The sequence below is a fragment of the Vombatus ursinus genome, unplaced genomic scaffold, assembly GCF_900497805.2.
Source record: "Vombatus ursinus unplaced genomic scaffold, bare-nosed wombat genome assembly UNPS02014820.1, whole genome shotgun sequence".
Lineage (NCBI taxonomy): Eukaryota > Metazoa > Chordata > Mammalia > Diprotodontia > Vombatidae > Vombatus > Vombatus ursinus.
Window position 1 is genome coordinate 19,825,621 of NW_020954598.1, and position 20,052 is coordinate 19,845,672.

At 51.0% G+C, this 20,052-nt stretch overlaps 1 protein-coding gene across 1 annotated transcript in view; it reads right to left on the reverse strand.

Annotated features, from left to right (window-relative positions):
• Positions 1-272: 272 nt before the first annotated feature.
• Positions 273-20,052, reverse strand: part of STAB1 (stabilin 1) — a 61,001-nt gene continuing 41,221 nt past the window's right edge. The window contains exons 38-68 of the mRNA XM_027837274.1: positions 19,612-19,707; positions 19,435-19,480; positions 19,177-19,294; positions 18,897-18,939; positions 18,465-18,538; positions 18,103-18,177; positions 17,642-17,761; positions 17,014-17,061; positions 16,388-16,465; positions 16,071-16,217; positions 15,375-15,515; positions 14,721-14,780; positions 13,951-14,127; positions 13,661-13,747; positions 12,914-13,060; positions 11,778-11,843; positions 11,437-11,617; positions 9,268-9,417; positions 8,600-8,704; positions 6,519-6,626; positions 5,845-6,038; positions 5,319-5,463; positions 5,091-5,224; positions 4,697-4,862; positions 4,481-4,590; positions 4,144-4,263; positions 3,804-3,950; positions 2,533-2,640; positions 1,836-1,976; positions 1,519-1,632; positions 273-1,268 (exon numbers count right to left, since the gene is read on the reverse strand). Of these exons, the coding sequence (XP_027693075.1) occupies positions 1,212-1,268; positions 1,519-1,632; positions 1,836-1,976; positions 2,533-2,640; positions 3,804-3,950; positions 4,144-4,263; positions 4,481-4,590; positions 4,697-4,862; positions 5,091-5,224; positions 5,319-5,463; positions 5,845-6,038; positions 6,519-6,626; positions 8,600-8,704; positions 9,268-9,417; positions 11,437-11,617; positions 11,778-11,843; positions 12,914-13,060; positions 13,661-13,747; positions 13,951-14,127; positions 14,721-14,780; positions 15,375-15,515; positions 16,071-16,217; positions 16,388-16,465; positions 17,014-17,061; positions 17,642-17,761; positions 18,103-18,177; positions 18,465-18,538; positions 18,897-18,939; positions 19,177-19,294; positions 19,435-19,480; positions 19,612-19,707 (3,503 nt within the window). The 3' untranslated portion in view covers positions 273-1,211. The remainder of the gene's footprint in view (positions 1,269-1,518; positions 1,633-1,835; positions 1,977-2,532; positions 2,641-3,803; positions 3,951-4,143; positions 4,264-4,480; positions 4,591-4,696; positions 4,863-5,090; positions 5,225-5,318; positions 5,464-5,844; positions 6,039-6,518; positions 6,627-8,599; positions 8,705-9,267; positions 9,418-11,436; positions 11,618-11,777; positions 11,844-12,913; positions 13,061-13,660; positions 13,748-13,950; positions 14,128-14,720; positions 14,781-15,374; positions 15,516-16,070; positions 16,218-16,387; positions 16,466-17,013; positions 17,062-17,641; positions 17,762-18,102; positions 18,178-18,464; positions 18,539-18,896; positions 18,940-19,176; positions 19,295-19,434; positions 19,481-19,611; positions 19,708-20,052) is intronic.

Here is a 20,052-nt window from a genome sequence, read left to right on the forward strand (position 1 = left end):
GGGAGGTCCCGCGGCAGAAACCAGCCTCTTCACCACTGGGAGCCAGGCTCGCGGGGTGAGCTCTTAGGGTGCAGAGCATCACCAAGCCATCGCCCTACCTGTAGGCATTCTGTGTATTTCCTGGCTAGGCCTAGGGGCCACTTCAGCCCTGGCTAGGGGAAAGTGACCCACTCAGAGGGGCATACCAGAGAATTGGGCACACCTGGTAGGTTTACGAGATCACTCTCCCCTGGGGTGAAATCCGCCTGGGAAGAACAGGACAGAAAGCAGGCTATACCACAAGAACTTTATTTTTTGAGTGACGTGAGTTTTCAAAGGCACCCCCCCCAATCTGAGGTACAACAGCCGCTGTGAGCTGAATCGTGCAATTGGCCCCTCCACTGTGGGGCAGAGAGAGGTTGGGGTCCCTCAGACCCAGGTCAATGCCCCTCTCTGTCCGAAGGGAGAGTGGGGACGGGGAGGGGGTATAGCACACCGATCCTTTTGCAGGATGGGACCAGAGTTGCACTCTGGCTGGTTCCCAAATACAAGAGAGGAAAGAACCACCACTCATGCCTAAAGGTCCAGGGGGAAATGAGCTGGCACCAGCCTTTGGAGGCCACTGCTTCCGTCCATCTACTAGAGGTGTTGCAGGAGCTGCTCAAGGCCTGGGGGTGGGACAGAGGGGATGGGGGGCATCCAGCAGGGGGAGCATCCTTTCTGTGTAGCCAGGAGTCCTCACAGAAGCACATGTTGCTGGTTGGGAGCTCCAGGACAGCTGCTTAGTGCTTACTCTTCCTGGCTGACCTAGATCCAGGACCTCTAGCCAAGGATGGACCTGAGAGTCGGGAGCCCCTCATCCTCCCACCCCAGGCCTCCTCAGCCAGGGCAGTTTCCAGCAAAAAAAAAAAATCCCCTGAGGAAAGTTTGAGTCAGAGCTGGACCTTAACATCTAAGGAGGTGGTGGAGTGTGAGAGACAGAGATATAGGGAGCAAAATCTGGGTGCCTGGGCCAACTGTAGTCCCAGTAGGCTATATGTCTCCTGCAGGCTTGCTCCTGGCCCTGGCCTCTGCAGGAAGAGGCTGTGCAAATAAGGGTGATGCACCCCCCTTCTGTTGGGCTCACTGAGGCCCATGTAAACATCTATTGGGGATAGAGTAGTGGTGGGTGGGCAGAGCTGGGTATGGTGAAGAGCCTGATCTAGGGCCCCAACACTCCTCCCAGGCCCTGATTACTCCTCTTCAAGGATTCTGTGGGTGTCCGTGAACTCCTTCTCAAGTAATGAGTCCTAGGAAGAAAATTGGAGCAGGTCAGGTTTTCTAAGGGGCTCCTTGGCCATGAGGCTAGTGGCCCCAAATGCAGGGTGCCATCTCTCACTCTCTAAGCCGAGAATGAGGTCAAGGGGGACACAGGCAGACAGTCTGTGAGAAGGGAGGCTTGGCAGTTCACATTCTCTCTGGACGGCTACAGGCAGCAGCAATACTACCCTCCTTCCTGCCCTCCCTGCCTTCCTCTGGCCAGCTGCTGCTGCTGCTTACATCAAAGGGCTCATAGAAGGTGTCATGGCCATCAAAAGTGGGGTTGGGTACAGAGATCAGGGGTGGACTAGGTCCTTCTTGCCAGGGTGAGAAGTCATCTTCATCATCTTCAGCCTAGAAGTAAAGGCAGGTTGGGAGCTGGTGGCAAAGCAGAGTGGGGGTGGGGAGGGAGGAGCAGACAAAGGGTGTGGGAATACCCTCCAGGAAAACGGACAGAAGCTGAAAGCAGGACAGGGTGAGGAGGCTGAAAAGGGGAGCAGGGTTGAGGGCCTTCCTCCCTTGACACTTCTCCCCCAACCCATTCCCTTCTCATCTACCTTGAAATAGTGGAACTGGAATCCTGGGCCCTTGATTTTGTAGTGGAAATACAGGGCCACCAATCCCAAAACCAGCCCTACCCCCAATGCAGTAGACATGCCAACTGCTACAGAAGTGGAGGTCCTTGCCAACGCAGCCGCCTGTGGAGAAATTAGAGCAGCCCATTGGTGTGGCGCTGCTGTCCAAGCCCACCAGCCCAGGCTCCTGCCTTGCACATCCTCTCCAGGGCGCTGGATCCAGGAAGAGGAATCATAGAATTTTAGACCTAGAAGGGACCTCAGCAGACATCTAGTTCAGCCAGTGGTCATCTTCTCAAAAACTTCCCAGCAAAAGCACCATCTCCCAAGGCAGCCCAACCCCACTAACTGTTGGGGAGTTTTTCCTTAAATTAAGCCTAAATTTTCCTCCAACCGCTGTTTCTGACTCTTCCAGTTGGGACAGATGAGAATATGTCTAATCTCTCTTCCATCAGACAGCCCTTAAAATACTGGAAGACAGCTATCCTGCCTCCCCTCCCCTCAAGCTAACCCCAGTTCCATCAACCGATTCCTTATATGCTTGGACTCAAGGCCATCACTAGGCTGGCTACTCTCAGACTCCTTTATCAGAGTCCTTCCCGTAACACCACTGGCCCCAATACTCCAGATTGCTAACTAGCCCCACCCCAGACCTTTGCTGAACCAGAGGGGCACTCACCGGCTCCGGCGGCACAGTGAGGGGGCTCTCGATGGCATGAATAATGCCATTGAAGGCAATGATGTCCCACTCCACAATAGCACTGACTCTCACCACATCAGGACCCTCCTGAATGGGAAAAAGGGAGACTCCTAGCATTACTTACCGGCCCAATTTAGCTGTGGCCAGATCTGACACTGGACTGGGAGCCACTCCCTTGGCCACAAGTGAATAGTTAACCCAACAGTAGCAAGGCCGGTCCACTAGGAGAAATCATTTGCCAAGTGGTCCCAGACCTAAATTGTGCCCCTAAGTTAGAAGAAATGGCTCTTCCATGACTAGGGGACAGGAGGTTGGCATATGTCTGCTGTGTAGGCTGCTGTAAGCCTTCAGGGTGGCTTTGTTCTGGTGTGGTTCATGGACTGCACTGGGCAGGAGAGTTGGGAGGAAGTGGGCAGAGCCTTGCTAAGTAGAGGGCTCGATGCTGCCCAATCCCTGGAAGTTGGTAAAAGAAACAGAAATAAATGGGCATAGATGGGAGGTGGGTCAATGTGCTGCCTCTGGGAAGAGGCTCCTGAAGCAATATGAGAGGGTCCTGTACAGAGGCCAGGCCAGATACCAGCAAGATGGGAGAGGAGCCATTCATCCATAGGCTGTGGCCAGCTGCGGGATAGCTTAGGGTAGGGGTGTCTAACCTTTTTTGGTCCCCATACCCCTTGGCTTTCTAGTAAACCTTTCCCTGGACCCTATTGAACATGAAAGGAAATAGATTCTAGAGTATGGCATGTAAATCATATAAGAAAATAAACAGATTAATTTCAAAAGGATAAAATAGTTGTTTACCAAATATTCTCTGTCCCTCTCAATCAGCTTCTCTTCCCCCCAAGGTGGGGGGGGGTACACAAACCATAGACTGGGAACCCTGGACTTGGGGTGAGAGTCCAAATGTCTGTAAGGCAGTGACTCTGTTTCCTCTGTTTGTTTTAACCTTATTTCTTTAAGTGAGAATAAAATCCTTTTTAAAATGCAGTTTCAGTCTAAAGATGTGTTAAGAAAGAGATTCTAAACCCACTCCCCTAGAGGTCCATGGACAGATTTCAGCCCCAGGTGGGAAGGGCTTGACTAGTCATGTCCTGCTCTTCAGGGCCCGGATTCCTACCTGGAGGCCACTCGGAGTCATCTGAGTCTACTGCAGACAAGGAAGTAAGGGCTAGGCCTTACAGGTGGAGGCAGAGGGGACAGAGGGCAAGAGAGGGTATAGGAAGGCCAGCTGGTTGTCCTAGGGGCCTTACCTGGAACACGGTACTGTTCCCAGCAGAGGAGTTGCTGATGAAAAGTTGGTGGCCTGAGTGGGCAGGAAGGATGGTGCTCTGGCTGAGGTTCAGGCTCAGAAAGGTGACGTTAGAAGCATGGAGCTCCAAGTCCTCCCAGCTCAGGGTCTGGGGGCAAAACCATCATCACCCTTCTTCCCAGTGGCATGCTTTATGGCTATATCTCCCTGCCCCACTCACGTCATCTATGACCGTTACATCCAACCTTCTACCTCAGAAATGTCAGAATATCTAGGGCACTGATCCCCATGGAGGGGACAGTATCCTGGTGCTGGGGAGAAGAAAGGCAGCCCTTACTCACCACATTGTCCTCAAACCCAGAGTTGACGGGGACAAAGAGTGTCTTGAAGGTCAGCTCATCAGATAGGAAGCCAAGGAACTCTAGACCATGCTGTGTGGTGTTGGCATAATCTAGCAGTAACTAGGGGAAGGGGAGCAGGGAGGAAAGGATAAGGGGATGAGGCCTGATAGGACAGACCACCTATATCTCTGCCTCCCATCCTTGGCTAAGGTAGCCCATCTTGACCTCAGAGACCTCTAGGGAGGAAAGCAACACCCTCCGTCAGTCATCTCAACCCAGAACCTGCAAGCCTCCATCCCCAACCCCACTTGATTCAACATCTTCCCATCCCACAAACCCCATAGAAGGTGGAGAAGTTGGCATTGGCAGCTAGGACGTCCAGCAGCTTTCCGTTACAGACTGTGTCCCCGTCACCCACAAAGCCATCCCGGCATTGGCACGACACGTCTGGATGGCGAATGGGAAAGATAAACACTGAAAAAAATCCTGCAAGAGACACCTGCCACTCACCCACGCCCGGAGTCAGGCTGGAAGAAAGTCCATGCCCCCTCACCATGCACACGGTAGCAGTAGGCATCCCAGTGCTCCGTGAAATTGCTCTGGGCTTTGTAGATGACGATGCCCACGTGATTGCTGTCACAGCTGGTGCTAGGGTAGACACTGGGGTACGCAGCTGTGCCATTTGATAACCAGCCCATCAAGCACAGGTGGAAACCAAGCTGGAGAATTTGGTAAGTGAGGAAGGGAAGAAGCTGTCGTGGGCCAAAACCAGATACTCCCCAGCCTCCTTCAGACCACAGCCCTGCTCAGATCCATGGACAACTCACCTCCTTGAAGGATTATTCTGACCCCCAAAGCCCACCCCCAAGATTTTTCTACCAGGTTGAGCACAGCTCAACCACTGTCCCCCTGTATATACCCTAGGCCTTGCCCCCTGTCCCCTTCACCTGCTGAGCTGCTGAAAGCTGGTCCAAGGAAGCTAAGACAGCACCCTGGGCCTTGCACTGCTCCTCTGCCTCTCTGAAGGTCAGTTTGTACTTTCCCTCCTGAGACTGTAGGTGGAACACTCCAGCCCGTTTCTCTATAGACAGAGGGCCATGGGTCAGACCACTGGGCCAGGAAGGGGGAGACGAGTAAGATCCAAGGATATGAGGGGGAGGAGAAGAAGCTGGGACCTTGAAAGTGCAGGTCAGTGCAGATAGCCTCTGGGTGGCAGGGCCCAGGAGTCTCCAGGCATCGATCCTCGGGGGGCACGGCTTCCACCAGGCACTGCAGTCCATTCCCCACGTAGCCAGCTCGGCACTCACAGCGGCGGGTGTTCTACAGGGACACCAATGGCCTTAATATCCCATCAGTCCCCAGACCTCCCCAAGACATCTCGTACTGCCTCTCTGCTTCCAAAAGGCCAGAGAGACAGAGAGACCAGCAAAAGGCAGAACCCCGGGCCAACCCGGCCAAGGGAGGCAGCAAAAGAGGGATGAGAATCGTTTAGGGAGGCAAGGCACAAGCTGTTTCTGAAGACTGGAACCTATCATCAGGCCTTGTCTCCCTTTCCTCTCAACAGCTCAGGGGAAGGACCGGAGCTGGGACAGGAGGCTGGATTTAGGACCAGGCCTACAGAAGGGCAGCAGGGCTGGAGCTAAGGTTGGGGCGGGGGGAGCTGCTGGAGCCAGGAACAGAATCAGAACCTAGATCACTCACCGGGCCGGTGCTAATGCATTCAGCATGCTCGCTACAGCCTCCATTCTGGCCATCTGCACAGCGGTCCCGGGCCCGACAGAACACTCCATCGCCTTCATAGTCAGGGTGGCAAGTACAGGTCACAACTACACCCTGTTGGCTGCAGGTGGCATGCTGGTTACAGCCTCCGTGTCCATTCTGGCAGTGGTCAATTACTGGAAAAGGCAGGGGGACCATCTCAGGGTAAATAAACATAGCACCATTCCAGTCACCACTAGCCTGGGATGCTTCTCTGCTCAGGGAGCCCTGGGACCACTTCCTCCGGGAAGTCCTCCCTGACTACTCCAGCCCATATTGAAAACCTGTAGCACTTTTAGCCTGAAAAAAAAATTGAGCCCTTAGTTATAGAGGGTGTCCCAAAAGTTTTAGTTCAGTTTTAAGAGCTAATCTGGTCCTTGGGTATGAAACTTCCCTCAGTAATAATGTGAGTTCCCCAAGGGTAGGGCGCAGACCAACGCTTCCTCTGTCTTGCCCAAACTGTGAACTCCCTATGGGAAGGACTTTGGTTTATTTCCTCCTCCTTGTCTAGGGAGACTGGGAGCTCCCTAATGGCAAGGCCTGATGTAAACCAGGGGTGGGTTCACATGACCCTTCCCCTACTCCCAGGGCCACACCTGGGGAAGGGTCCCACCTACCTGTGCATTTATGGCCATCCCCCTCATAGTTCAGGTTGCATTCACAGACGTTGTCCTTTCGGCATACAGCATGGAGATCACAGGGTGGGGAGCACACGGGCTGAACATCTGCCTCCCCCCAATTAGAGGTAGCATCAGTCACCTGGGTCTCAGTTTCCCAGAACCCTCCCTGCTTCCACTATCCAGACGGTTTCAGTCACCATCCCTGTACCTTCACCGTGGCCTCTGCCCCCAAGACTCCAGATCTGGACCCTCCTAGAAGAAAATGTCTAATGCAGAAGCTTTGGGAATGGAATGATTGCTAGACTGAATCCTCTCTGGCTCTGGGGAATCACTGGGCCAGCCCAATCACCTTCAGGCACTGTTACTTTGGACTGGGGAGAATCTTGTTCTCTCCAGGGCAGCTCTGTCTTGATAGTCGTAAAACTCTTTTCCCTTGTGAATAAACCCCAGGTAACAAGAGCCTGGAGGTGTTGGGGTGGGGGGGGGGCATCAGCAGAGGGAAAGAAAAGAAAGAAAGGATAGAGGGAATGGTACCTGGTACCAAGACATTGAGATAAAGTGGCAGTGGCAGTGACGGAAGGGTTAGGCCAGCTCAGAAGCCTTGAAGGTTACTGAGGTGAGAAAAGGAGTCCAAAGCCAGGCCAGAGATGGGTGAAGATTTAGCACAGAGGAAGCCAAACTGGACAGACCTTGCCTGACACGATCCTTTGTGCTTCTCATTTATCCCCATTAAGATAATGCTTGTTCTTGGTTTTAGATACTACTTATCATTTTAAGAAAGGCTTCATTTATTCCTATGCTTTCCAGTGTTTTTAATAGGAATGGGTATTGTGTTTCGCCAAAAGCTTTTTCTGTATCAATTGATATAATCAGGTGATTTTTGTTGTTTTTGTTATTGATATGGTCAGTTATGTTGCTGGTTTTCCAATATTGAACCAGCCCTGCATTCCTGGTATAAATCTCACCTGATCATAGTTCATGATCCTTATGATATATTATTGTAATCTCTTTATTAGTACTTTATTTAAAATTTTTTGCATTAATATTGGAAATTGGTCTAAGTTTTTTTTTCTCTGTTTTTGCTCTCCCTGGTTTAGGTATCAAAATCCCATTTGTATCATAGAAGGAATTTAGTAGAATTCCTTTACCTATTTTTTCCCCAAACCATTTATATAGTATTGGAATTTGTTGTTCTTTAAATGTTTGGTAGAATTTGCTTGTAAATCCATCTGGTCCTGGGGATTCTTTTCTTAAGGAGTTCATTTATGGCTTGTTCAATTTCTTTTTCTAAGATGGGGTTAATATGTATTCTATTTCCTCTTCCATTAATTTAGGCAATATATTTTCATAAATCATCCATTTCGTTTAGATTGCCAGTTTTATTGGCATATAATTAGGCAAAGTAGCTCCTAATATTATTGCTTTAATTTCATCTTCATTGGTGGTGCATACACCATTTTCATTTTTGATCCTGGTAATTTGGTTTTCTTCTTAATCAAATGAACCAATGGTTTATCAATTTTATTGCTTTATTTTCATGAAAGCGGTTCCTATGCTGTCTTAATTTTTTTTTTACTTTCAATTTTATTAATCTCTCCTTAGATTTCCAGGATTTCTATTTTGGTGTTTAATTGGGGATTTTTAATTTGCCTTTGTATGTCTCCCATGTAAACATGCTAAGGGTCTGAAAGCATGCACACATGTATAATTAAGAACTTGTGCATGAGTGCAAGTGTTCTCAGAGACATGTAGGCATGTACCAGTGAATATGTTTATAAGGTAGGAAGGAAATCAGCATTTGCCTGCCATGTGCCAGGCACTGTGCTAAGCATCTTACAGATGTTATCTCGTCTAAGCCTCGCAGCAACCCTGGGGGATAGGTACTATTACTATAACCATTCTACAGTTGAGGCAACTGAGGCAAATGGAGGTTAAGTGATTTCCCCAAGATCACGTAGCTCATATCTGAGGCTGGATTTGGCCTCAGGCCTTCCTGACTCCAGGCCCAGGACTCTATCCACATACCTACCTCCATAAGGAACAGGAACACATGGACACACATGCACAGGGATACTCACCCAGCTTTACCTCACAGCGCTGTCCAGTCCAACCCTCATTGCAGAAGCAAAAACCAGAACCTGAGATGCCGTCATCACACTGGCCATGGGCTGTGCATTGACAAGCTAGGGGAACAGAGGGAGGGAGAGTCAGGGACTTGGGAAATTGTCAGAAAACCGTATGTATTGTATCATTTAAATCTAACTTTATGTGAGTAGAGATTGGTTTGAACCCAGAATGTCGCCCTGACCTCAGTAACTCTCCAGGCCTGCCAGAGATGGCCACAAGGAATTCTGGGTTGCCCTAGGGCCTGGATCTATCCAAAACATTCATGCTTTGGGTCCACTCACCCAGGACTTGTTTTGGGTTCCTCTTGTGTTTTGGCTTTGCCCAAATTTTATTGAATGCTTATATTTACTGGTACCCATCTCAATCCACTTTGCTGTCAAGCTGCCCTCTCTGGCAGTTCTTATGGAGGCACCCTTGTCTAAATCCTACATAACATAGGATTTGCTCCAGAGCCTGACAAAAGGGAGTCACCCCTTCTTTCCAACTCACTCTTCTCTACCAAACGACTTAATAAATTTCTTTCTAAGACTATTTCAGATTTTGGAGTTTGTTCTCGCAAACCACAGACTCTTCAGGGGAACTGAGTGAAAGGAGGATACGCGCTGGGGAGAGGGCTCACCTTGACAGCGAGGGCCAAATGCCCCTGCAGCACAGACCTCACAGGCCGTCCCACTGAAGCCCTTGTTGCACCTACAGGCCCCTGTCCCTGTCATTCCGTCGCTGCACACACCATTGCCATTACATGGGTTTTCTGGCCCCCCTGGGCACACTGCAAGCAAAGAGATGTCAGCCCTAGAACCCCAGGGCCCCTGCAGTCCCTCCCAGATTGCCCAAGAGGTTGGGGGTCCTGAGTTGTCAATACCACAGTTGACGTTCTGACACAAGGGAAGATGAGGTTGAACAGTGACTCTGGAATGAGTGGGTGGTATTGTAAGGTGGTATGTGGTGGAAAGGGGCCTGGCCTTGGAGTTAGAGAACCTGGGTTCACCGTGGCTCCCAGTCTGCCTCTTATCAGCTGTTCAATGCCAAGCAAATTATTCCACCTCACTGGATTTCCCTGTCTGCCAAGTGGGGGTCATATTGGTTGTGCTCTCTGCCCCATAGCTCTTGTCATGAAGCCAGATTCTCCCCCAGCCTCCCTCTGAGCTCCAGCCTCGCTCCCCCCACCCAGTACTGGCATCTCACACTCAACGTGCCCCGAGTCAAACCCGCTGTTTCTCCTCTAAACCTGCCCCACTCCTTCCAACGTCCTGATTTCAGAGTCTGGTATCAGCGTCCTCCTAGCTACCTAACCCCCACGTCGCCTTTGACTCCTCCATCCCCCTCATTCCGACCTCTGACCAGTTTGCCGAGGTGTCTCCCTCCCCAGCCTCTCTCCAATGACAGACTTAGATCTGGAGGGGGCCTCAGAGGTCATGCAGTTCAATCTGTATTTTACAGATTAGGAAACTGAGTCACAGAGGCCAGTATTTGAAACCAGGGCCTCTGACTCTAAATCCTGGAATCTTTCCACTAAGCCCAACTGTTCCCCAATACCCTTTAGCTCCATTCACACGGACATCACTCTCCTCAGGGAAATATGGTGTCACTGTCGAGGCTAAATGGCCCAAAGAAAAGCGAGGAACTTGGTTTACAACTTGGTGGACTCAGCCTAGAGATCATAGGATCTGGTCTCTGACATTTACTTGCTGTATGACCCTGGGCAAGTCACTTCACTGCTGTTTGCCTCAGTTTCCTCATCTGTAAAATGGGGATAATGATAGCACTTGCCTCCCAAAGTTGTTGTGAGGATAAAATGAGATGATATTTGTAAAGTACTTTCCACAGTGCCTGGCACGTAGTACGTGCTATGTAAATGTTAGCTATGATGATGATAATAACCATGATGGAACTTGGAGAGCATTTTACAGATGTGAAAATGGAGTCTGGGGAGAGGAGACATACATAGCTAGTAAGCAGAAGAACCAGGATTTTAATCCAGATCCCTTAACTGCAAAGCCAGGGATCTTTTCATGCTCACCACCAGCTTAGGGTAGGAACATTCTTCCAAAAAATGGAGCAGGACAGAAACTTAGTGGACGTGGGGAGACTTTAGGACCAGTGGACCCCACATTCAGAGAATAGAAGGAGGAAGACGCTTCTGGATGTGACACAGGATCCAGTCCCCCCAGATTTTGGCTAACCCTAACCCTGAAGCATCCTGAATCATCTGGCCTTTACCCTCAGCCTTGGATAGGGCCAAGAAACACACCTAGGCCAGCCTGGAACCCAGACTTCACAGGCCTGGGACAAGAACATGGTGGAGGGGCAGAGGCTGAAAGAGGCAGTGACTGAGAAGAGCCTGGGGGAGCCCAGGGCATTTCTTTCTCCCTGGCACCTTTTCTGGGAGGCCTCCACTGGCCCTGACTCCCAGTGTCTCCCCTCTCTGAGATGCTTTCTCCCCTCCATGTCCAACTGAGTTTCTCAGTTGTCCCTGGACATTTATCACACAGAGAGCTCTGCCTCTCCCCCCAACACATACACACACACACACACACACACACACACACACACACACTGTCAAGCTAGACACTGATTTAGGGTTTGGGAGCTCTGCCTCTTTTCCCAACTCTCTCTCTGTCTCTGTCTCTGTCTCTGTCTCTGTCTCTGTCTCTGTCTCTGTCTCTCTCTCTCTCTCACTCTCTCTCTCAGGGTTTGGGAACAAGTCCAGGGAGGGTCTGAGCTTGAAGAGCTGAGGATGTCAGGGCAGAGGAAAATCAAGAAGGGTGGGATGGTGGACGTCTCCAACCTTGGCAGTTGACGCCATAGTGTCCCCGGCAACAAGCTGGTTTCCAAGTGACTGTAAAGCAACGTCGGCGGCAGCCGGGTTTCTGCGACTTTCGGGAGAATAAAAACGGATCGTAGGGGGTGTATCTCAGAAAGAAAGGTCTCCTCACAGGGCTCTCCCTCAAGCAGAAGTCGACCTCACCCTAGGAACCAGCAAGGAAAGAGTCACACCAAGACAGCCGGAGGGGGAATGTGGTGGAGGCACTGGGTCTGATCTCAAGAGTCACCAATCCACCATTCCACACATTCCGTCCTAGACATTGACCAGCCCCTTCCCCCCACCACGTCCACCTCTTTCTTCACCTCATCCTTGTATCCTACAGGGCAAGAAGGCAGCACGACGCATGAGCCACAGTACTGTCTGAACGTCTGAAGAAAAGAGATGGGCAATCCTCTCAGTGACCCCTTCCTGGCTTCCTGTTCCCCACCTCCACCCAATACACCAACCTGCTCCCAACCCCTCAAGTACCCTTGTGTATTTGTGGGATTATTGGAATTTAGAGGAACCTTAGAGATCATCTAGCCCGACTCCCTCATTTAACAAAGAGGGAAACTGAGGCTCAGAAATGTTACATTACGCAGATAATAAGTAGTAGAACCAGGATCTGGATGCAGGCCTTTGGAATACAAATTTAGAGCTCTTTCCACTACACTCTCCCCTCAGAAGGAACCTGTGGGGGGATATAGCTGAAATCCCCATAACTCAAAGACCTCAGCTCAGTCTCCTATGTGCACCTTTGGTGCCCTTCCTCTTCCCTTCTTTTCCTCCTGCTGATCTGAGTGACCCTGGGGTATCTCGATAACCTCACCACCCTCAGCCCGCCCAAGACCTCCTTCCCCTCCCTCCACCACTGTTCATGTCTGGACATTTCTTCTCTGTCTCCTTCCTGGTTCTAACCTCAGGGGAAGAGGACTGTACAAGAAGCTATTTACAAGAGAAAATAATATACCTACAGGCCCCAGAAAGATGATGCTCAGAGGTAACCAGCTTCTTCCTCTAATCTCCAGCTCCATCCTCAGGGGCCTGGCCTGGCCTGGCCTGTCCCCACCACTCATTTCTGACCCTGATAGGAGCCACCTTTGTTTCTTCTCTGTGCCGTCCAAGTCTTAAAGAACACCTCCTTTCTGACTCAAACCCATCCCATCTTACTGTTCTCATACACACTTACATTGGGGATAACATTGGATTTATAACCAGGGAATTTGGATTCAAATCCTAGCCTGCCTACTTATTACCTACATGACTTTAGGCAAGTCCCTTCTTGGGCCACATCTGTAAGATGACCAGTTAACCTCAAAGATCCCTCCTAGCTCTAAATGTGGGATGCCTCCATACACCAACAGGGATCCCTCCAACAGGTCCTCTCCCAGATCACTATAAATATCACGCCTTCTGATCCCTGCCTCCAACCCCCTGATCAGCTCCTGGCTCTTCTGACCGACAACTGCTCCTTGACATAGTGGTCACAGCGGGAACCCAGCCCTGCCGGCTCCAGGAGTTGGTCGATGCCATAGGCAATGCCCCCCAGGAACTCCATGTGGCGCTGCACAATCCGAGCTTCCCCCTCGCCAACCAAGAGGTCACCCTGCACAGGGGAAGGATGAGATGGAAACGTGCCCACTTTGCCCAACTGATGTTTTCTCCCCTCCATATCCAAATCCTACCCATCTTCCAAGGTCCTTTGAAAAACTCTTATGCTCCCAACTCCCTAAATGTTCCTAAGAGTTTGGCGGGGGGCTTTTTGAATGATGGACTATGTTTCCATGTGCTATTCAAAAGACCATAATAATTCCTCTAAAGAAATTGTATTAGAGATATCTGCAGCAAGATGATAGGTTCATTCCGTCCCCACCAGGAAGCTTTCTTTGTCCTCGCCCAGCCTTCAGGGATCCCTCTCCTCCAAACTTCCCATGCACCTACTCCAGCACACCCCAACTTGGCACGCCACCTTATCCAGTCCTCTCTAATTCCCACCTCCCCCAGACTGTAAGCTCCCTGAGGACAGGTTTGGTCTTTCCCTTTGGTTTCCCTTTGTTTTTTATATTTGGTTCAATCTCTCCTTGCCTCATTGTTCTAAAAGGAGACAGGCAGGTTTAAGGGATACTGCTGGAGAGAGGGCACCCTGTGGTTTCTGGGGCATCCTGGCTAGGTTCTATCCCCATACCATTCTAGCTTCTTGACATACCGGCAGGGCCTTGCTACAGGAGAAGGAGATGGGAGAGCCATGCATTGTTCGGAGCTCGCCTAGGTTGGGTATGTCAGAGGCCAGAGCCTAAGGGAAAACAGAGGGGAAAAGCCACAAGGGTTGAAGGTTAGAAATCTGAAAGGAGATGACCCTAGGCATTCCAGCCCTTGGCACAGACAGATTCCTAAGGACGCCATTTCAAAGACTGACAAATCCTATGGGATCTCCAAAAGTAAGGTTTTGCTAAGGCTTAAGGAAGAAAGGAGGTAGCCAGCCCTGCCCATTCTCACCTTGACATTGCGAATCACATGGCCCCTCAAGATGGCCGCCAACTTCTCCCGATGGTCCTCATGGTAGAGCCAGGCCTGACGCTCAGGGGAGAGGGCTCTCAAGGCTTCATCCGTGGGCCACAGAACAGTGAAGGGCTGGTGGGTCTTATCATGCAACATTGGGAGCATCTTGGCTGTCTGAAAAAGGCCCTAACCCTAGTCACAATGGGAGGGAGAAGGCTATGGCCCTAGGCCCAGACACCCACTAAACCCAACCGCCAAGAACAGATATGAGGAGAAAGTTCTGAGCAAAGGGGAAATGACCCAAGGAGGCCCAGGACCCTCCCTTGCTCTGGAGCATGATGATCAGGGAGGTGGGTTGGGCAGCATCAGCTGGGAGTAGGGAGAAGATGGGAAGCATGGCATCTTTGGGGCTCAGGCTCAAACCCCTCAACCCCCATAAGCACATCTGGCTCAGACAACCGTACACACACACACACACACGTGCGTGCACGTGTCCTGTTAGACTGTACGCTCCTTCAGGGCAGGGACTCTCTCATGCCTTGCTTTGTATCTCGAGAGTTTAGCACAGTGCCCAGCATACAGTAGATGCTTAATCAATGCTTGATTGACTGAGACACAGAGAGACCTACATGTGCACATACACCCAGGTACTTATGTCCATGGACATTCCTAGACATGAACACTGATACACAATGGCTTATCTGAACACACATGCAAACACCTAGTTCAGAACAGACAGACAGACGTGAGCTCATGCAGACAGTTACCGTCAGAAGTTTGCTAAAGATTGTGTAGCCCCATCTCTCAGCTGCTTCTGTGATATTTTGCTGGAAATGAATGAAGCCCCCAAAGCCGTGAAAAAAGAAACCATAAAAACAAGTAAAACAACAACCGTTCGCATTTCTATAGATCTCTGCAAGTTACAAAACACTTTTCCCACAACGGACACTGTGGGGAGGCATGCTGGAGGCTACAAGTATTAATATCCCTATTGCTGTTGTCTGTCCTTTGCTTTCGAGGAGGACCATGACATCAGGGAGATATTGCCATGACATGCAAGTGAATTGGATTTAAGTGAGGGAGGACTGCACAAAGTCACCAGCCTCACTTTTTCCTCTGGAGCCATCTGGCAAGATGGCCAAGTGGCAAGATATAGATCAGGATGACTGGAGATGGCCCCAGATGCAATTGCCCATTTAAAGCTAAGGTCTTTCCCAGGTCTTAGTTTGACTGAGGTTGGCAACACTTTTTTTTTTTTTCAAAGGAGGAAAGAGGCCAAGATGGGAAGAAACTCGTTGGTTCATGAATAGAAGACAGAGGAGCTGAAGCCAGGTGTTCTGCCTCTAAGTCTGGGCTTTCCCCAGGACCCCCCCCACTGCCTCTAGCTCCCTTGTCTGCTCTCTCCAGGTATCCTGCCATACCTTGGGAGGCAGTGATGAGGTATTGGTCCAGTGCACAACCTCTGGGGGCAGCAGCAGTTTGTCGATGAAATGGAGAACACCGTTCACCCCGAGCTGGTCTTCAGCCACCACTTGGGCATACTCATTGATATAGATGCGCCCCTGCAAGGGGCAAGAGAGACATGGTGCTAGTGGTTTTGGAATTGCCCCCCACTCCCAAACCTGCCCCATGGCACTCTAGAAACCATGTTTACCCTCAGAGAAGGAGGCTTGATTTCATGTAAAAGATATAAGGTGTCAAAGCCAGAAAGAATATTAAATATCATCTGGGCCAGAAGGCATTTTTTTTTATGACATGGACCCCTTGGATAATCTGGTGAAGACTATGGACCCCTTCCCAGAATCATGTTTTTAAGTGCATAAAATAGAATATATAAGATTACAAAGAAAACCAATTATATTTTTAAAAACACAATTTCGTAGGCCCCAAGTGAACCTTTGATTCTAGAATAACCCCTTTATTCTACTGATGGAGAAGCTGAGGTCCCCAAAGAAGATTCGTTTAAGGTCACACACCCAGCCGAGGGCCGAGCCAGGCCTAGAATCCAATGTTCCTGAATTCCAGCCTAAGGTTACATCACTTCAAAGACAATCTTTCTCTCTATCACCCAGAGACTTCCCTCTCCTCCCGGGCTCTCCTCCCTCAGGCCCCCTTACCTCATGCTGGCTGAAATGGAGTTTGTGGCCAGACAGGGTGGTCACATATCCTGCCTCCAGCAGATCCTGGGTCAGCAGGCGCCTACATCCCACTGTGTGGTATCGGAACAGAAGCTGCCGATGAATACTGAATGTAGCGAGCTCTCTCTGGGGGTGGAGAAAGAAGATTAGGTCCAGCCCATCCATCCTTGAGACAGATGTCCAGCCATTTCCTCCCCCCAGATGTTTTCATTTATTCCCAAAGTTTTGCCCAGGCTTCTGCCTCACCCTCCCCAGCTCAGCTTAGCCCTGCCCAGGGGGTCTCCTCTTAGAGTTACCCGGGTAAAGTTCTTCATCAAATCTTCTTTAGGGACAAAGACTGTGAAGGGCCCATCTCCCTTCAATTCCTGATATTCCTGTGAGGGAGAGATGTAAGACTGTGGGGGCCATGAGTTCTGTACCATTGGACCAGGTTGGGATCCAGAACCCAGAGGGAACAGAGAGACCGTTGGAGCGCAATCACCACGTGAATGCATGCACGATGCACTCTTATTTTACAAATGAGGAACCGGCAGTCCAGAGAGAGGAAGGGTAGAGTCAGTGGAAGAGAGGAACTAGAACCCAAGTCTCCTCACTCCCAGCCCAGGGATCTTCCTACTCTTGCTTAAGGACTCAGTCAACACCTTGGCCTGAATTCTAGGAAAGGGTGGAACTTGGGGAGGCCATGGTCTGAGGAAAAGACAGGGCCCTGTCCTCAGGAAGCCTCCAGTGGAGAGAGGAACAGAGGGAGGAAAGAACTTTTGCCTTCAAGAAGCCCCAAGTCTGAGGGGAAGAGATGGTCCTAACTATGGGAGGGGTTTTGGAACCTGCTGAGCCCTGAGTCCCTGGCAGGGAGAGAAGATGGGCTAGGCCCATCCATCCTTGGTGGCCTTATCAAGGGGGAGAAGCTCTATCCACTGCTTACCATAAAGTAGTGGCTGAAAAAGGCTGCGTCCTTGTCCCGAAGGAGCTCCTGGTGAGGCAGGGAGGGCATGAGGGGAAGGGAGCACACAGATGAACTTGGCTCATACTGTAGGGGTCTTTCACTTCCATACCCCAAACACCCAAGGGCTTAGGTCTCTGCCCGTCTGTCCTAAGCTCAGGACTGACAGTTTGTGAGGAAAGATGTGGGACTCAAGCTGGTAAAATGTGGGGTGGCAGAGGCATAGGATCAAAGATTTAGAGCAGGAAGTCAGTCCAATGCTCTCATTTTACAAATGAGGAAACTGAGGACCCAAGAAACGAGGTGACTTTCCAGCTTGTGAAGGGTCTGAGGCAGAATTTGAACCTAGGTCCTCCTGATTTCAAGTCCCTATATCTACTGCACCTTGCCATCTCCCCTGAGTGTAATGTGAGGGATGGGGAAAAGCAGTACTGGTGTAGGGAGTGGGCTCTTCAGGAAAAGAAACTGTCCCTAGAGTGGAACAGGGGGTTTGGTCCAAGGCAAGGGATCCCAGAGCTGAGCGTGGAGCAGAGATCCCTAGCCTTGGTCCAGGATAGAGATCACCCAGGCTGTCTCAGGGGCTCAGGGACCCTGCCAGAAGGGGCCTCACCAGGCTTATCCTGGTCCGGCAGGTGAAGCCATCACCGATAGTTGTGACACCACAAGTGCAGGTCCTCTGTCCAGGCCCTGTGTTGTTGCATGAAGCATAGGGACTGCAGCCTCCATTGTCCTGGAGGAGAACAGAGCGAAATGGCCAGGGAAGGCAGATGGGTCAATGGCGACACCTTCCAAAGCCATCTTCCCTCTAACCTGGGGAAGCTGGAACCAACGTGTGGAGTCCAGTAAGGGGACACTGCCCCCATCTCCCTCCAAACCCCTGGCTTGCCCCAAGCAGTGTCAGGGCTACTGGATACCAGAGTCCTGGAAAAGGGACACCCTCATCCCCCAGATGCATATGAGGAGTAGGGCATCTGGGCCCTATTGCTAACTCCATCCCTCTCCCCACCTCAATCTCCCTTTCCATAGAATGGAAAAGTCCCAGAACAAAGCTGGAACATTACAAGGACACACCTTTGTGCAGAGGTTGATGGGGACACAGCTCTGGATTCCATCCCCGGTGTAACCAGGTCCACAGTTACAGGCCACCTAAATCCCCCCCCCCACCCCCGCAACATAGGGTTAGCTATCAATCCATTTGAGTCCAGGGTCCCTGTCTGAGGGAAACACACTGACCCTGCCCTCAGGGAACCCCTACTCTGAGAGGAAATACCTTCCCTCCACCCAGGGAGAGTCTGATCTAAGAAAAGTTGATTTTTTTTTGCTGGCCCCAATCCCAAGATCCAGAGGGAAGATGGAGATCTAGAGGCAGAGTCTGGGTGATCCCAACTCCCCACCCTGATGGGTATCTCCCCACCAGACTTCAGGTCACTGACCTGGCTGGGCCCTGTAGGGACACACTCAGCTTTGGCATGGCAGCCACCATTTTTAATTGGGCATCTGTTGAATTCTAAGAGGAGGAAAGCAAAGGTAGTGAATCAAAGGGTGAAAAGGGAAAGGGGAAAGGGAAGGCAGGGGAGGAGAAAGAGTGCCAGAATTCACACCATCTCTCATGGGGAGCTGTCCAGCCTCTAAGGGTCTAGGGACCAGTCTTCATTTGTCTCTGCTTTTCTGTCTCCCTCAGGCTTTGTGTCTCTCTTTCTCTCTCTCACTTGTTCTCCCGAGGAAAGGAGATGGCCCAATCTCTTTGGATGCCCCTTCTCCACTTTCGGTGCCTCCCACCCCTCCCACGAGGAAGTCCCTTCCTGTGTCTACCCTCAATCCCTTTCTGCTTTAGTCTTAGCCTATTTCTTGCTCGGGCTTCTCACCCAGACACAGCTCCCCATCCCCAGCATAGCCCTCCCTGCACATCTACAGAAGTGGACCCTTGTGCCCAGGATCATGGTGGCTGCTCCCTTTATGCTAATTGTACCAAGGTGGCCCCTGGACAGAGGACGTGCACGTGCAAGGAGGGCTATGCTGGGGATGGGTTGGGACTAGGGGCTGGGCCAGGCTGGGGTTGAGATTTCTTTTAGGACAGGAGCTGTGGGACAGCCTGGGTCAGATCTGAGACAGTTGGGGAGGGCGATGGCAGGGAACTCTCTTTCATGGGCTGAAGAGTCTCGAGGGTTTGGGGGAATGCTGTTTGGGGGTATCCTGAGGACCTGAGCAGCTGGTGCCATTGCCGGAGTATCCAGCAGAACAGACACAGGAGGCATTGATGCAGCTGGAAGGAAAGAGGTGTGGCCTCAATCAGTCCTGTGCCCCCAGCTCAGGGTCAAGGGGAGACCTCCAGGATGGGACCCAGGGCTACCTCACCCAGCCCTCCTGACCACCCCGAAGCCTCCCTCATCAGAGATCACTCACTTGGCAAAGGGGTCACATTTTTCTGGACACGATGAAGCAGTGCTGTCTGGCGGGAGATGAGGGCAACGTTATATGTCAGCTCAACATCGGGGTTGGGGAAGGAGCCCAAGATGGAGCCACAACCCTAGTCCTCTGGGACCCCACATTCCCAAGCCCATCCCTGCCCCTGCCCCTCACCTTGGTCACAGTGGGGGCCTTTCCAGCCCACATTGCAGCGACAGCTCCCATTCCCAAGCAGCCCATCCTGGCACATTCCATGGCCACAGTTACAAACTGGGGGAGGAAGAAAAGGGAGTAATTTGGTGGTTACCAATATCCCCACCCAAATGAAGGCTATCATTCCTCGTGCCTTGTCCTTTTAGGGTCAGGGTAGAAATCCCCTCTCAACTCCTCCATTCTCACCTCCCCCTCCCTAACCTACCAAGAACTTTCCCCTCAATCACCTGAGGAATATCACATAGCCCTACTTCACCATTCAAACTCTTTGGAATTAGACTGTGAGCCCTGTGAGCCTGCCCCACCCTCCTGAACAGGTAAGAACACTGAAGGATGTGACTTACACACCACACACCACACACACACACACACACACACACACACACACACACACACACACAC